Raw genomic sequence first — 16,721 nt, 5'->3', positions numbered from 1 at the left:
GGAATAGAAAACATTGCACTCTTCTGCCAATGGAGTAGAAAATTTACTATTATGAGTAATGAAAACCTAGTAGTTTCAATAATACCCATGTCATATATTGCTCATAATAAATCTTCTTTCATGAAGATAAAATGCCTCCTAAAGTGCACTTCTGAGAGTAATGATTATACACAATTTTTTTTCAGTAGGCAGAAACACAAGGTGCAGCTTGCTCCAGCAGAATTTCACCTCTGAGGAGCTCAACTGCATTATGAGGAGGAGAGGAGAGCTGGCCAGAGAGCCAGCAGGCAGCCAGCAGAATGATGAGTAAGCCCAACGTTCAAGTGAATCCATCTATCCCATTCTGCACCTGCATTTTGTTCATCCTTTCTGATAAGCTGCTGTGCATACCTCTGATCTGTTCTCAGATCAGCCTGGCACATCGTGTGGGGCTCCAGGAGAGATGGGAATGCATTTCTCAGGCAGCTGGGAAGGGGCTGTACAAAGACATCTGAGGAAACATTCCTTGAAGAATTTTAATCTCCTGGATTTAATGTGGTTTGTTTTAAAGAGATTAAAAAGCATGCCATTTATTGCTATCAATTTTAATTCCCTGAACCAGGGAAATTTATCGTGCCCCATCATCCTGAGTAAACTTTGGGCTATTGCTTTTTCAAGCCATAAATCTCATGGCATTCTCAAAGAGATCAATATCCAAAGTAATATCCAAGTTAGGCATGTCACCCTCAAAACAGTTCTCTGCTGGCAAATTAATGAGACAAATATGGGTGACTTGATTTTACAGACTTTAATTCAAAAGGACTTAAAAATAAAACCTGCCTGTGCTTAGAAAAAAAACCCAACACCCCACCTGATAATTTGGAACAGGAAGGCTTATTGTGTTTGGAAAAAACCACGTCAGAAATGCCTCCCCCAATTTTGCCAAGAGTAGAATAAATATCATTCTTTACTCAGTTGGTAGGTGTTGACATTTCAGCTTGCTCTGTTCATCACCACAATTATCTTCCGTTTTCTGTGAAGCTGCTATCAGAATGTACAATAAAATATATTTAAGGTAACATTTGGAGTACCAGAGGCCAAGTGGAAGACAGGTGCTGAATATAAATTTCCCTAAATAATGTGTCACCATGACTGGAACCATTAAGAACTCTTCGGTGCCTCATTTGGTGGTCCTAATTAATGCAAACGATGAAGCAGCGTGCTGTGGAATTGCAGTGCATGATGGCTGTCAGGGGCCCTTGGTGCCTTTTGCAGACCCCCGATTTAACCAAGCAGAACAAGAACTCCCCTGCCACGGCACAGACCGGAGCAGGCGAGGGAAGGAAAGCAGCGGGGCCAGCTCAGGAGCGGGCAGAGCCATGGCGCCTGCTTCTTTGATGCTTTATTCGTACGGAAGATACCTCACAGTAATTGCAGGAAGGCAAAGAATTCAGCTGGCTGCCCAGTCCGTCTGTTAGGACGGGCCGGCAGGTCACTTCGGCAGTGAGGCTCATGATGCAATGATTTTTAAAAATAAACTCTGAATCCCGAATATCATTGCCCACTGACATCTACCCATCCCAAGCTTCCGTCACCCCGCCAAGTGACGAGCCAAAGGAACGGGAGCCCACAGGCACGAAGCCGCAGGCTGGCTCCAGCCTCCCTGGGGAGGGAGCTGCTGCCCGTGCTCTCACACCGCGGGCAAGGCAGGGCCCGGGGCAGCCCCTGCTCCAGGGAAGGAGATGGCGTGCTTCCCGGCACCAGGGCACGCCGCTGACGGGCGGAGAGCGAGAACGGCGGAGCCGGGCATGAGTCGGTCTTCCCCGGCTTGGCGGCGGCCGTGAGACAAGGCAGTCACTGCCATGGCGCTGCCGTCGGCTCCCGCCGCCCGCCTCCCCGCCGGGATAAAGGGGCAGCCCAGCCACTCTGCGCCCCCTCCTCCGAGGCGACGGCAGCCCCGCCCGGAGCCCCGCACCCCCTCCTCGGCGGGTACCCCCTCCTCGGCGGGTACCCCCTCCTCGGCGGGTACCCCCTCCTCGGCGGGTACCCCCTCCTCGGCGGGTACCCCCTCCTCGGCGGGTACCCCCTCCTCGGCGGGTACCCCCTCCTCGGCGGGTACCCCCTCCTCGGCGGGTACCCCCTCCTCGGCGGGTACCCCCTCCTCGGCGGGTACCCCCTCCTCGGCACGTCTCGCGTGGTTCGTCGAGAACTCGCCTCGCCCCTTTCTTTCTTCCTCTCTTTTTTTTTTAACCATTTTCCCTCTTCCGGGCTGGGCGGCGGTGACTGCTGCGCCGGCAGCCCAGTGAGCGCGGCGAGGCGGGGCGAGGCCTCCAGTCGCCTCCCCCCGCTGCCGCCGCCTCGGCTCCAGCCCGCTCCTCGCCGCGCTTCCCGCACACACCCACCCATCCACCCGCCCGGCTCCGCATCCTGCCGCCGTCGCCTCGTCTCCCAGCATGGTCATCAAGGTCTACATCGCCTCGTCCTCCGGCTCCACAGCGGTAAGGGGAGACCCGGGAAAGTTATACGGGGCGGGGAGGGCGGCGGCGGACCGGGCTCGGTGCGGGGTCCCTTCGGATCCCCTCGCCCGCAGGCTGCGAGCTGCGGCCGGGCAGCGGTAGGAGAGGCAGGGGCAACCGGGTCTGCGCAGACCCAGAGAGGCATCCGGCGCTTGTGGGGAGATGTTAGTGCTGCAGCTGGCCGCCGAGAATGAAATGTCATTTCTTTGGCGATTTCTCAGCTTGTTCTGAGTTGTGTGTACTGCTCCCACACCCGCGGCCGGGCTGGCTCAGCAGGTCCGAGCGGCGGACACGCTTCTGCCCCTCATCCTGCCCATGGGAGGCGAAGCCAAAGATGTTTGGGATTTTTTTGTTTGTTTGTTCTGAAGTTTATTTCCAAGTGCTGTCACCCATCACGTTAGTGCTGGGCTTTGATGAGTTTATTCGTCATGCATTGAATGATTAATGGTGGCAAGCATGTGTGGCTACTGTCTGAGTAAGTTTCTTGCCTCATGGGAGGATACTGGGCTTTGCTTCTTACGGCCTCAGTGAGTTGTAGGCAGAGCTCCGTCTGAGGACTGTAGTTTTCAAAAGGAAAATAACTAAACAAAAATACCAGGGACTTGTGCCTAGGTTCAGAGGTAGCTCACAATGGTAGTGTCCTCAAGATCGGTGTGAAAGATGCTCTGAGATCCAGGGGATTTTGTTGTGCTCAGTGTGACAGCGGGACAGCTGCAAAATGCCAGACTTAGAAAATGCCAGTTAATGTTCAGTGACTTTTACTGCAAGTAGATAAAGAGACTGGGCTGTGGCTTTGTGATGAGCTTTCATGTCACTCTTAGACTGTGCACTTCAGGTGCAGGTGCCCAAACTGTCAGAGGACAGAGATGTATGGAAGATAAAAAAAGCCCTCACTGCGTTCTCTGTCTCCAGTTGAGTGCAGTCACTGATCTGGGATCTTCAGCAAACAAAGTACCACGTTGGTAAGCTTTGCAGTTGATGGCTGTGATGCTCTAACATCTCATTTAGCTCTGAGAGAGGCTGAGCCCAGCAGCAATGGAGTGCAGATGGCACAGCATTCTAGACCTTGGGTGTTCCTGGCTCTGCTCTCTTTTTGTGTCACTTTTGTTAATCTTGACATCGATACTGACATCGACGTGCTGGTGCTGATTGTAAAAAGCAGGTGGTTATCTGATGCTGATCTAGAGAGTCTTGAAATCCTGAGTAGTTCATTCATAAGGGGGGTCCAAAGGGATTTCTGCTGGGTTGGTACAAAAGGATCATCTGGAAGGAAAGAAGCGGTCATTAGCCAATTGAAAAAGGAATTCTTTCTAATACAGCTGTTAATAGGTTTCAAGTTGACTGCTTCAGCTGCTACAGATTCCTATCACTGACCTCTTAATGGCAATTATTGATTTCTGCCTGTGTGGTGATACTAAGCTTCAGGGGTGCAACTGCTGATCTCAATCCTGACTGTGTTTTCCTGGTATTAAAGTTAAGGTTTTAATTATTAGCTTAGTGGCTTCTGCGCTGCTGCATGGATTTTACACATCACAAGGCTTGATGCTGACTTGCTGCTGCATTTTAGGCTCCTTTGTGCACCCTTGGCTATGGAATCTGAGTGTAGCATTGGCACAGTCTGGTTTTGTGGAATTTGAGTGTAATGTGCACATAATTGCCAGGTTTATGACGTGTGTGTGTATATATATCCATCTCTCTCTCTATATATATATGTACACTCATGCCTGTGTCTGAAGCTAGTGCAGCTCAAGTAATCTTGTGGTAATGAGCAGGACTCCCATGTTCCCAGTTTGCTGAGTACACTGAGGGTGTTTCTGTTGGCAGCAATCAGCCAAGTACCTCATTGGGTGGCTGTTTTCTTTCTAGTACAAGAACTCTGTATTTCAACTTAAAGTAAGACAGAGAGGCACCTATCTGCAGGGAAGAGTGCTAGAATGAGTTGTTTTCATGGGTATTAAGCCCTTAGTGAGACAGGCTTTGCTTGGAGGACCAGAGGAGCCTTTCTGGGTGCTGAATTTGAAATAACCCACTCCAGGAGTGGAAAATCCACATCAGAGGAGGCTGCGACAGAAGGAGATGGAACAGAGTCAGAGCTGTTTCCAGCAAAGTAACTGAACTGGCTAACATCAGCCCTGTAAGGGCTTTCCTTCTTTCTAAGTTGGCTTTGTAATGTCAGTGACACCTAGCACTGTGTTATTTTTGTTTTTAAAAGGCTCATTTGCTTGAGCAGAAAATAAGAATGAAGTCTTCTCCTGCCTAGAAAAAACACTGCCCCATTTCTGAAAGCTTCCATGGGGCTCTGGAAAGCATTATCTCCTGCTGAAGGGAAAAGGGGTTGGGATTGCCTCACACCTCACAGCCTGAGGCTGCAAGTCTTGGAGGGTGCCCAAATTTTGTGGTGTTTTATTGGCAAAGGCACACTTTGTTTTTCGAGGGTAATTTGCCACATCATAGTATATAAAATGTTTCCCCGGGCACTATTCTCCATGAAGTTTATATTCAGTAGTAGGCATCTGCAAGGAAAAAAATAGCACATGAAGGTCCTCTCTAAGCAGAGGCATTTCCCAAGTGTGTTTCAAAGGATTCCTGGTAAAGTTCACTGCAGTCCTGTGTTCATTGTGTCCTTCAGAGTCAGGGCATGGCTGTCACATCAGAAAGTGATCTTAGCAGTATCTAAGGTATTGAGAGGATGGGGCCAGGCTCTCTTGAGTGGTGCCTAGTGACAGGACAAGGGGCAACAGGCACAAACTGGAGCACAGGAAGTTCCACCTAAGCATGAGGAAGCTGTGACTGCCAGGCTGCTCTTGACTGGCTTGTCAGCATGAAGAGTTGGTGCTCAGTGTTATCTTTGGTGTGTCTCACTGGCTGCAAAGTCCTGTGTTTGTCATGGCGTTGGCTTTATGCTTTGTATGGTAAAGGTAAAGGTGACTTTGGTTTGGGATGGTTCGTTGCTATGGCTCTTGTAAGCAGAGATAACTGAATATACTGGAGGTCTGTAATTAAGGACTCAGCCAAAATGTGATGGTTGCAGCCTTGGTCTGCCTCCTCTTTGAATTGCAGCCCAGAAATCATAATGAAACAGTTACACCAGGAGTTTCCTGCTGCATTTGGAAGTCTTGTATGGAAAGTCACTCTTTAATCTTTCCCAGTGTGAATGCTGCACTGGTGAGTCGTGGGCTGGGACAGGGATTCATGGGGGATTATAATTATGCAGATGAGCTGTAGATACCAAATGTGGTGATGTGCCTGTGTAGCATCAGTCCAGGAGCCCTTCTGTGTGACGTGCAGCTGAAGTGAACAGCATTACTGAGGCAGTGTTGGGGGCTAGGAACATATCGTGACAGATGCAAATGGAGCACCCAAGCGTTGACTCAGTCAGGGACTCTGCAGGCTGTGGGAGTGATTTGACTGTAAGTTTCTCTTCCAATCCTGCAAGAGATGAAAGGAGGAGAGCCCAAAGAGTAATTAGACTCTTGCTCCTGGAAGAAAAATGATACAAGGAGGGAAGGGGCTGAATTGCACGAGTCCAGTCTGTGATTTTCTGTATTAGGTTTTAGGTATTGGGTTGGTTTGGGGGTAAGAGATTTCCTGCAGCACCAGAAGCACATGTGTGCATCATCCTGAAGGCAGTTGAACTGCCAGTTTTATTGATCTCGTGTGGAAAGGAGCCAGCTGTTTAAATTCTTCTCAATGTTATGAGTGTGCAGTTAGCAGCAACTGCACCGGTCTTGACGATGGACTTTGTCTGAGGGAATTGTGTTCATTCATCTGTTGTCCTCCTGCAAGCTTTGGGAGTATGAGTGAAACCCAGAGGCTGTAGCTGTGGAAGCAAAGTGCCAGCTCTGGAGATGATGGGACTGAGTGTGCCACTGCCAGTGCTGTGAGCCATTGCATTGAACTGCTGGTGTTCAGACTGCTCCTCAGAACCAGGCACTTTGTGTTTGTGGTCACAGCCCACGCTTCCACCTCCAGGCTCTCCCCACTCTCTTGTTTTGGCAGCTGCATGGGTGGCTTTCCTTCCTCACCTCCTACTGTGACTGCAGACCGGGCAAAAGCAGATGATCTGCAGAATGTGTGCCAGAGTCCCATGTTACACATCAGACTTGCTGCTGTTTAGGGTTAGTTTGAGAGAGGAAAGGAAATGTGAGTCTATTTTTGCATTCACAAGGTTAGGGATGTGGTGGGTTTCATGCTTTTCTTGTATTGTTTTTTTGCTTATGAAAGCATCTAGGTCTTCTCCCCACCCACCAGGAAGAGAGGAGGAAAGTGGCCTGTGGTCTGGAGGCAAACATTTGCTTGCAGTACTCTTTTTCTTTTCCCTCACATAACCCAGTAAGGCACCAGGTTTTGTCCCTGTTCAAGTACTTATAGCGCTGAGAGGGCTAGTGGAGCCACTTCCTCCTGAAGCAACCCTCTGGAGAGACACAGATTGCATTTTGCATTTAAATTCCTCTGGGACCTTTTTCCTCAGCTTATCACAACAAATGCAGATATTGCTGTCCTCAGATGGAATGACCAAAGGCTGTGTGCTTGCCTTTTCTGTGGGTTTGGGGTGCTTTCAGGTTCCGAGCGGCCACGCTTGTGCTTCGCTGCGTGACCGCTGCAGCCCTACAGGAGCTGGCTCAGTGCTGAGCCCTGCTGCAGGCAAGTGTGGCTCCAGCCGGGTGGTTCCCTGCCTCGGTGTTTTTATCAGTGTGTGTGATAAGTATGCCTTGTTCTGCAGTCGCCTTCAAGAGTGCAGACGCGCTGTCACAGCCCGGCTGCGTGTGGTCACGCTTGTTCCGGAAGCCCTGAGCAGTGGCAGCAGACGGTGTAGAGCTGCTGCTGAACTTCCTTTGGTCTGATCACTGCAGTGAATGCAGTTTAGGAAGGACATCGAGACACTTGAACATGTCCAGAGAAGGGCAACAAGGCTGGTGAGAGGCCTTGAGCACAGCCCTGTGAGGAAAGGCTGAGGGAGCTGGGGTTGTTTACCCTGGAGAAGAGGAGGCTCAGGGGAGACCTCATTGCTCTCTACAACTACCTGAAAGGTGATTGTAGCCAGGAAGGGGTTGGTCTCTTCTCTCTAGCAACCAGCACCAGATCAAGAGGACACAGTCTCAAGCTGCACCAGGGGAAGTTTAGGCTGGAGGTGAGGAGAAAGTTCTTCACTGAGAGAGTCATTCGCCATTGGAATGTGCTGCCCAGGGAGGTGGTGGAGTCAGCGTCCCTGGAGGTGTTCAAGAGGGGATTGGACATGGCACTTGGTGCCATGGTCTAGTCATGAGGTCTGTGGAGACAGGTTGGACTCGGTGATCTTTGAGGTCTCTTCCAACCTTGGTGATACTGTGAGACTGTGAAAAGAAATGCTGAGAGGAACCTTTAATAAATTAGTATTGTGGTATGATGCAGGTTGTGTCCGGCAGGGCTCGGGCAGTGAGTGTCCCCCTGTACTTGCACACCTGGAGTACTGGGTTTGGTTTTGGACCTCTCCCTCCAGGGAGGACATTGAGGTGTTGGAACGTGTCCAGAGAAGGACAACAAAGCTGGTGAAGGGTCCAGAGCACAAGTCTCGTAAGGAGTAGCTGAGGGAGCTATGGTTACTTAGTGTGGAGAAAAGGAGGCTGAGGGGAGACTTTGTGCTCTCCAGTTCCCTGACAGGAGGTTGGAGCCAGATGAGGATCATTCTCTTCTCCCAGGTAACAAGCTGTAGCATGAGAGGAAACAGCCTCAAGGTGCACCCAGGGAGGTTTTGATTATTAAGAACAATTTCTTCACTGAAAGAGTGGTTAGGCCCTGGAACAGGCTGCCCAGGGAATTGGTGGAATCACCATCCCTGGAGGGATTGAAAAGCCATGTAGATATGGTACTGAGGCAGGGTGCCAGTGGTGGACTTGGCAGTGCTGGGTTAATGGTTGGACTCAAAGATCTTGAAGGTCTTTTCCAACCTTAATGCTTCTGTGTTTAGTTAAACCCATATATTGTAGGGAAAATGAGCTGATCTGTAGCTTTAAACCCAATCTCACAATGTTTATATATATGTTTTTTTTTTTGTGCTACTTACCTCATGCACTTTAATATGCTGTGGGTGAAAACTGCCTTATTAGGCTGGCTATTGATTTTTTTAAACCCCTCTCTTTTGTAAATAGGATGTGCATGCAGCAGAGTTTTGGCCATCCAGTGTCAACCAAGCTTAATTTCTCTCTATAAACCTTACAAACTGTCTTGAATTAGAGCTCCTGGGGCAGAAGGCAGAACAGATATCACAGATCTAGAGAGGAAGTTAGCAAGGATGTGTTCCATCTGTCTGATGGGGTGTTTTCTTAAAATCATTGTTCCAAACTCCAGATAAGTCAAATATTTTTCTTAAAGCATTACACTGTCACTTTTAATGGAGCCAGAGATTCCACTGGCTGCAGTTGTTGCAATGGTTTCAATATATCAACATAAAAAGCATTCTACTGTGCTTAAACAAAGCCAGTTTTTGGACAGCACGAGGGAGATAGGACGTTGTGCTGCCCAGTACAGGCTGGGACAGGCTTTTTGCTGTGAACATCTGCAGATTGTACATGCAGGTTTGACAGTGTTTATTTGGAAGTGGTGCAGCAGGATTGTGTCTTTCTTCCTTGTGCACCGCTTGGGGAGAAAAGGCTGACCTTGGAGAGAAGCTGAGTGCTGTGAGCTTGAACCCTGAACTACAGCACTTCCTAATCATGGAAACATTCAGATTGGAAAAAGACCCTCAGGATCACCAAGCCCAATGCAGAGCCCTACTCTGCAAGGTTCACCCCTAAACCATATCCCCAAGCACTGCATCCAAATGGCCTATAAACACCTCCAGGGCTGGTGACTCTACCACCTTCCTGGGCAGCACATTCCAATGCCTGACCAGTCTTGCCCTAAAAAAATTCTTCCTAATGTCCAGTCTAAACTTACACTGTTGAGGCTGTGCCCTCTTGTTCTATCACTGATTACCTGTGAGAAGAGACCAGCATCAACCTCTCAAGTGTCCTTTCAGGTAGAGAGCAATAAGGTCTCCCCTCAGCCTTCCCTTCTTCAGGCCAAACACCCCCAGCTCCTTCAGTCTCTCTTCATCAGATTTATTCTCCATGTATGATATTCTCCATAATACATGATCCATCCGGTGTCAGTGCTCTGCACTTGTGCTTCTTTAATAACTATTTGTAAGGTTGGGCAAGGAACTGTTCCTGTCCTGAGGCATAAAAGTTGCACTCAGACGATTCCTATAGAAGTCAGCAAATTGGCATGCTTGTAATGAGCAGAGGATGCCAAAACCAAGAGTGTCTGCAAGGTTATTCTTACTCCTCCCAGAAGAGGAGGGAGAGAGGAAACATGGAACTAAACAAACATTGATAGATTTCAGCTGGTTAAGTTCAGAATAGAACTAAAAAATCCCCCTGTATGATAAAAAGAAGAGCTAAGGATTAATTTTCATCATGGCCAGAGGTAGATGAGTTCTTGTGCAACTGTTCTTCATGCTCTCCAGCCTTTAAGTTGCTGCCCTGGGTTTGCTGATCTTAGTTCCTGGCACTAATCAGCGATCTGGAAGCCCAACCCAAACCCACAATTTATCCATATGATGCTATTCAAGAGTGTTTCTGCTCCAACATGAAAACACTACGTTAAACCCATTTGTTCAACCCCAGCCGTGCTCAGGGGAGACCTTCGCCTCATGATTCCATTTAAAGTACTTTTGTTGGTCAGATGTTTAATCAGGCCTGAAGGAGTTTTAATTGTAATGCCTATCTAGGATAATTTGTCCCAGAACAAAGGCTCTGTCCAGGATCATGTCCTTTCTAAGCCAGCAACTCCAGCTGACTGTTCAGATGCCTGTTGTGAAGTTCAGAAAGTGTAAAGTGATGCTGAGTTTTCAGCCACCAGAAGGAAGGTGAAGGGTTAACATCAAGCTGTGGAGGGGCTGAAGTTAATGCTGCCTGGGTACCACTGAAGGAGTCTTCACATCCTGAACATACAATTTCTTCCTGTTTGGCTTAGTTTCCCAGTGAGAAGTGGAGGTGCTGATTTGATTTCTTTAATGAGTTGTCTGAAGTTTAGTTTCACTGGGGCTCTTCAGCCATGCATGAACACTGCCTTGCTTTAAATCCTGAAGGTGCTGGAGCGTTAAACTGTTAACCATTACCTGTGGAGAGCCACCTTGTTTGAGCTGCTGCTCTGGTCAGAGTGAAAAAGGGAACCGAAGGCAGCAGTGGTTTAAAACAGGATCTCAGGGAAGTCTGGAAGCTACAAACTGTCTTCTTGTGCTGGACAAGTTGATATTATTTGTTAGACTCTTTTCCAGCAGATGTGTGGACAGAGGCAGAGCAAAGGAAAGTATCAATACACTGGAAGACAGCAGCCATGCTTCACAACGTGAGTGAGGACCTGGAGCAGTCGCAGCTTATGAATAAGGGTGGTCCCTTAACATTGAATCCCTAGACTTTGAGAAGGTTTTGCACAAGCTTAGGCCAGGTTAAAAAATAATTATTTTTGCACCAAGAAACTAAGCTGCTGTGGGCTAAGGGGAGAGGATTTGCTGCTTTGTTGTTCTGGTTTGGTTTCCTCCCCCACCTTTTTGGCTTATGTAATTGATTACTTGCCAGTTATGTAAACCAGATAACAATCAAGACTTTGCAATCTTTAAGCAGCTTTTACAATATGCAGAAGATACTGCAGAAGACCCAAGGAAGTTCCTACAGAGATCTGTGCTGGTGAATGAAGAGCTGCACATAATCCAGTAATGTGCACTCCCAGCCCACAGCCAACCATCCCCTGGGCTGCATCCCCAGCAGCTTGGGCAGCAGGTCAAGGGAAGGGATTCTGCCCTTCTGCTCTGCTGAGACCTCACCTGCAGTGCTGGGTCCAGATCTGGAGTCCTTAGCACAACAGAGACAGAAGAGGCCACAAAAATGATCTGAGGGCTGGAAGCCCACTGCTGTGAGGGCAGGCTGAGCAAGTTGGGGTTATTCAGCATGGAGGTGAGAAGGCTCCAGGGAGACCTTGTTGTGGAAAGAAAAAACAAGTCAGAAATTCTTAGGATGGGAGATGACAAAGGAGAGAAGCCAGACACCATCAATCTGTGGTGGATCTGTGTCTTCAAGAGATTGGAATTGCTGTCTTTAAACTACAAAAGTGAGAAAAGCTATTAAGTAGGATGAGGTGGTCACTGTAGGATAAACAACCAAATAAGGCAGAATTCTGCAGCTGAGAGAGAACTGAAGAAGTATGAAAAGTGAATATAGGATCATGTCAGGCATGGGAGAGCAAATAGGAAGTGATTATTCATAACTTTTAATGCAGCAGCTCTGGGGGAGCAAGTGAGAGAAGCGGGCTGCAGGTTCAGAGTCTGTGAAGTACTTTGTTTGGCAACACACAGTGTGATGGAGAAACTCCCTGCCAGAGAGCATGGTGCGTGGCAGAATCTGCATGGGCTTAGGAAGCAGTGAGGCAAATTAAGGGGGAAAGTCTATTAAGGGCTATTACACATAATTACTACACTCCTGACTCAAAACTGCGGGTTGTTGGAGTCTGGGAAAGTGAAATGTGGTGTAACCTTCTGCACTCAGTCTGTTGGTGTGCTCCTCCCAGGGAGCTGTGCTCGGTGGAGACAGGATGCTGGGGCAGACAAGTGTTGGACCTAACCCAACAAAGCTGTTCATTCTGTTCTGGGATGGAATTGGCTCTGGTCCCAAAATTAACAGTTTGCACTTAAAAATTGAAGAACACATTGGAGAAGAACAGGGCTCTGAGCAACCTGACCGAGAGAGTTGGGGTTGTTCAGTCTGGAGAGGAGAAGGCTCCAAGGAAACCGTATTGTGGCCTTCCAGTATCTTAAGAAAGCTCGGGAGGGACTTTTTAGGGTGTCAGGTAGTGACAGGACTGGGGGGAATGGTGCAAAACTAGAAGTGGATAGATTCAGATTGGATGTGAGGAAGAAGTTCTTCCCCATGAGGGTGGTGAGACACTGGCACAGGTTGCCCAGGGAGGTGGTGGAAGCCTCATCCCTGGAGGTTTTTAAGGCCAGGCTGGATGTGGCTGTGAGCAACCTGCTGTAGTGTGAGGTGTCCCTGCCCATGGCAGGGGGGTTGGAACTGGCTGATCCTTGAGGTCCCTTCCAACCCTGACAATTCTCTGATTCTGTGATCCAGTTGAAGGTGGCCCTACTTGCTGCAGGCAGGGGTTAGACTAGGTGACTTTTAAAGGTCCCTTCCAACCCAAACCAGTGTGTGATTCTGTGTTGTCCAGGGAAAATGTTTGATGGAAAAGGATGTGTGTGTTTGAGGTGTGCTGGTTGGGTTTTAATTTGGTGGTTATTACAAGCACTTGCAGTTGTAGAGGTATTAGAAGGCTCTGGACGTTGAGGTGTAACTAGAAACTTCCTCTGAAATCAAGGCAGCTTCAGGATCTGGTTTATATTCAGACATATGAATGCTACCAAAATCCTACCTCTCTCTGCTCTGCAAACTCAGAGATCCTGTGAGAGACTGGAGGTATGAAAGGAACTTGTAACTCTCTTTGTCCCCTGTATCTCAGAAACCTGAGATGAGGGGCAAAGCAGAAGTTAATAATAATTCTGCTCTTGATTTCTTTCTGAACAATGCAGTTCAGTTCAGGAGCTGAGGAGAAGGCTGTAAGAAATCCTGTGTGAAGCTCTTTGTTCTGCTGTGCCTGCTAGCAGGCTCAGAACTTTTCTGTTGCAGGATACACACTGCATCCAGTTCTGGTGTCCCCAGTATGAGAAGGACACAGAGCTGTTGGACTGAGTCCAGAGGAAGCCACAAGATGATCCAAGGGCTGGAACAACTCTGCCATGAGGATGGGCTGAGGGAGCTGGGGTTGTTCAGCCTAGACAAGACTCCAAGGCAACCTTGGAGCTGCCTTCCAATAGCTGAAGGAAGGCTGGAGAGGAACTTTTCATGAAAGTGTCTAGAGGATGAGGGGGAATGGTTTTAAGCTGAGGGAGAGCAGGGTTAGACTGGATCTTAGGAAGAAGTTCTTCAGTGTGAGGTTGGTGAGATTCTGGAACAGGCTGCCCAGGAATGTTTTGGGTGCCTTCTCCCTGGGGGCATTCAAGGGCAGCTTGGATGAGGCCTTGAGCAGCTGAGTCTGGTTGAGAGGTGTCCCTGCCCGTGGCAGGGTGCTTGGAGTAGATGATCTCTAAGGTTGCTTCCAACCTAATCCATTCTGTGTTGATCTCAAGGTTTGGACATTTGGATTTTGCATAAGAAGTAGTTGTCACCTCACCTTCTGTTCTACATATGATGAAATGCACTGTGGGATCCAGATGGGGACTGGGGTGTTGGTAGCTGGGAGAGTCAGCAATGAAGCAAGCCCTGCTGGGTGGTGCACAGCCTTTTTGCCTGAGGTCTGGGTTGGAAATGTGACTGGTGAAAGGTTTCCATTAAGCACAGCTGAAATGTCACCCTGTTTTCCTGGGCTCTTGGGCAGACAGGGAGCTGTGAAGCTTGCAGGAGCGAACATTTCTTACCTATAAAACGTCAGCACTGCAGGTGATTCCAAACCCAAGTCACTCTGCAGCATGAGCAGCAGATGCTGGCATGCATCACGTTTAGACCTGGGTGATTGAGGAGGTGTAGCAGAAACCCCTCCTGCCTTAGGCAGAGGTCAAGGTAAATTGGCAAACCCCACTGTAAACACAAAGCAGGCAGCCTCTGGGGAAAATGATGACAGTCTTCACATAAAAGCACAAGTTTCTGAGGGTAATGCTTTCCAGGCAGGTTTAAACAGCACATCTGTACTCACCTTGTGGGATCAGCCTTTAGCTGGGCTCATGTCCCTGGGAGTTTTGCCATGGACTGCAGCAGGACAAGATTTTACTCCCTAGGAAATGCTTAATGCTGCTTGTCCAAGATCATTCCTGTGCACATGTTGGAAACGTGTTTGGCCAGAGCAGCAGCTGCAGAGCAACTGGCAGAACAAGAGAGGAGCAGAGTAACTCCAAGAAGGAATCCCCAAATGGTCTCCCTGGACAGGGAGAGAGATGAGGTTCAAGTGAAGCTGCTCTGTGGGTAATGGATGTAGGATGTTTCCCCCAGGCAGGAAATGCAACATGTGAGTGGAAGCAAAAAGAAAAGAAGGGGCAGGTTTGCAGCCTTAGCTGTTAGTGACCTGATAATCCTGACTAAGAACTGGAAATTCCTTTCCACCCTGTAATGCAGATAAGCAAATCTCATGGTTCTGGTGGCTGAGTCTCTGAAACCTTTGTACCTGAGCAACCTTTTCCTAAGTTTCTGTTTCCTTTCATCACATTGAAACAGCTACCTGGAGGTAGCTGTGGGTGCCACCGCTTCACATACCAAGGGCTGAGGTTTCCAGCTGTGCATGTTGTGAAAAGATCGAAGTAGATTCATAAAGCTATCCCAGAGGAATATTCCTTCCAGGAATTTACACCTGTATAAACTGAGGAGCAGCTGGACAGCCAGCCCTGTCTTCAACATAATGATTTGGGATGAAATTTAGCAGCTTGGAAGGCATTAGGACACCCTTTGCCTCACACTGCCAGACGCTGAGCATTAGGCTGAGACTGAGGCGTGAGGCTGAGACGTCAGGGAAATGAAGCTATTTTGGCTCCTTGCCCAGGCCTGGAGAACTCCATCCCACGGCAAACAAACAGCTGGGGGACTTAATCTGTTAAAAAATAAAATGCAGTATATATTTGTCACAGTTCCTGATTGTGGCATGCAGATGCTGGCTTGTACAGGGGAAGAAGGAAGCTTGTGGGTTAGGAAAAGCAGACGCCATGGTGACGAGAGCCCTTTGAAGGGCTCAGAAGGACCTTCAGGACATAAGGTCCCTGAGGCCATACTATATTTCTTCTTAAAGTAGGTTTTTTTGTTTAAAGATAATAAATGCCTAGCAGCATAAAAGGCAGTGATACAAACATTAATGCTGTAAACTTTCAGTCTCTCTGTGTGCTAAACCATGCAGGAAATAAACCTCCTTGCAAACCACGGGAGCATTGTGCAATATTTGTCTGTGTGTTTAACTCCTTTCCTGGCCAGAGTTTGGCTCTCACCAAGCAAACAAAACACAACACAGCCCATGGGTTTCCTCTCTACACTCTGTGCTGTGCAGGGCTCCTCATTGTCAGCAGAAATCTACAGCCTGAAAAATAACTCCACTGGCAGGTCTGGGGGTGGTGGGACATCTCCTTCCTCTGAGGATGAACTTAGCACTGAACTGCTGACTTGGCTGTTACAGGTTTCTCAAAGCCTGCAGCTCTCTGCTGTTCTGCCTGACTTGTGCCACCCAGCTACTCTGTGAACGTCAGTGATGGCTGATGGGGGAAAGAAAAGTCAGAAGTTGTGGCTGCAGGTTTGTTGTTAGGTTTCCACTTTCCTGCTAAGCGTAAATCTTGCTCAGATAAGTGGAGTTGCAAGAGATGTTGTGGCTGATACCTCAGAGTTCATGCCAGACCCCGGGGCAGTTTTTGTTAAGCTGGGTGCTGGGTTTTGCACTTCCTTCTCCTGGGTAGCCTCAAAAGCCTGATGTCTGCTGCAGGATGATGCACTGTGTGTTGGTTGGTTCCTTTGCCTGCTTCTCCTGCTGTTCTCACACGTTTGTGATGTTCAGGACTTATGTTAGTTTTGTACTGGCTTTTGGGAGGACAGGGCCTGTTTGTTCTTATTTAACCCTGCACAGAGTTTGGATGCTGTGACTAGGCACACATTAGACATTCAGGGAAATGCAGCCTGCCAAGCTCCAACTCTGCTGCAGGAAACAACTGTGTGTAATAAATGAGGAGTTCATGTTCTGCTGCTGCTGCTTGTGCTTTGTTAGTGGCTAACCAAGATAATGGAGCCTGTATTCCCACAGTAGGAAGCTGTCTCTCTGTTGGTTTTGGACCAGATGAGCAGTTTTCAGGCTTAGGAAAGTCAAAATGCCACAAAAAAAGGACTTAGAAAATTGCCAAGGGTCAATTTATTTTGCATTGTAATGGTGATGTTTTCCTTTTGATTAGGGACAGCTCTGGGTGCTGGGATGGTTCGTGGGTGGTGTCAGTGCCTGTGGTCAAAGCTTTTGGCTTTGCAACACCTCAGTGTTTCTTTGCATTCTCCTCTGTGCATCCCATTGTCTTGCTTTAGGTCTGGAAGCTTGATTTTTTTTTTTTAAAGATGCATTTATTTTGGCTAAATGCAGCAGTCCAGTCACAAAGGAAACTAGAAATAGCCAGTTGGATGAGGTTCAACGAGGCCAAGTGTCAGGTTG

The 16,721-nt window shown here is 48.4% G+C and overlaps 1 protein-coding gene across 1 annotated transcript in view; it reads left to right on the top strand.

The window, feature by feature from the left end:
- The first annotated feature begins 2,342 nt into the window (after positions 1-2,342).
- Positions 2,343-16,721, top strand: part of SH3BGRL (SH3 domain binding glutamate rich protein like) — a 121,701-nt gene continuing 107,322 nt past the window's right edge. Inside the window, exon 1 of the mRNA XM_054169315.1 lies at positions 2,343-2,477. Within this exon, the coding sequence (XP_054025290.1) occupies positions 2,433-2,477 (45 nt within the window). The 5' untranslated portion in view covers positions 2,343-2,432. The remainder of the gene's footprint in view (positions 2,478-16,721) is intronic.

The sequence above is a fragment of the Dryobates pubescens genome, chromosome 18 (assembly GCF_014839835.1).
Source record: "Dryobates pubescens isolate bDryPub1 chromosome 18, bDryPub1.pri, whole genome shotgun sequence".
Classification (NCBI taxonomy): domain Eukaryota; kingdom Metazoa; phylum Chordata; class Aves; order Piciformes; family Picidae; genus Dryobates; species Dryobates pubescens.
Note: the sequence above shows the minus strand (reverse complement) of the source record. Positions and strands in the feature narration are given on the sequence as shown.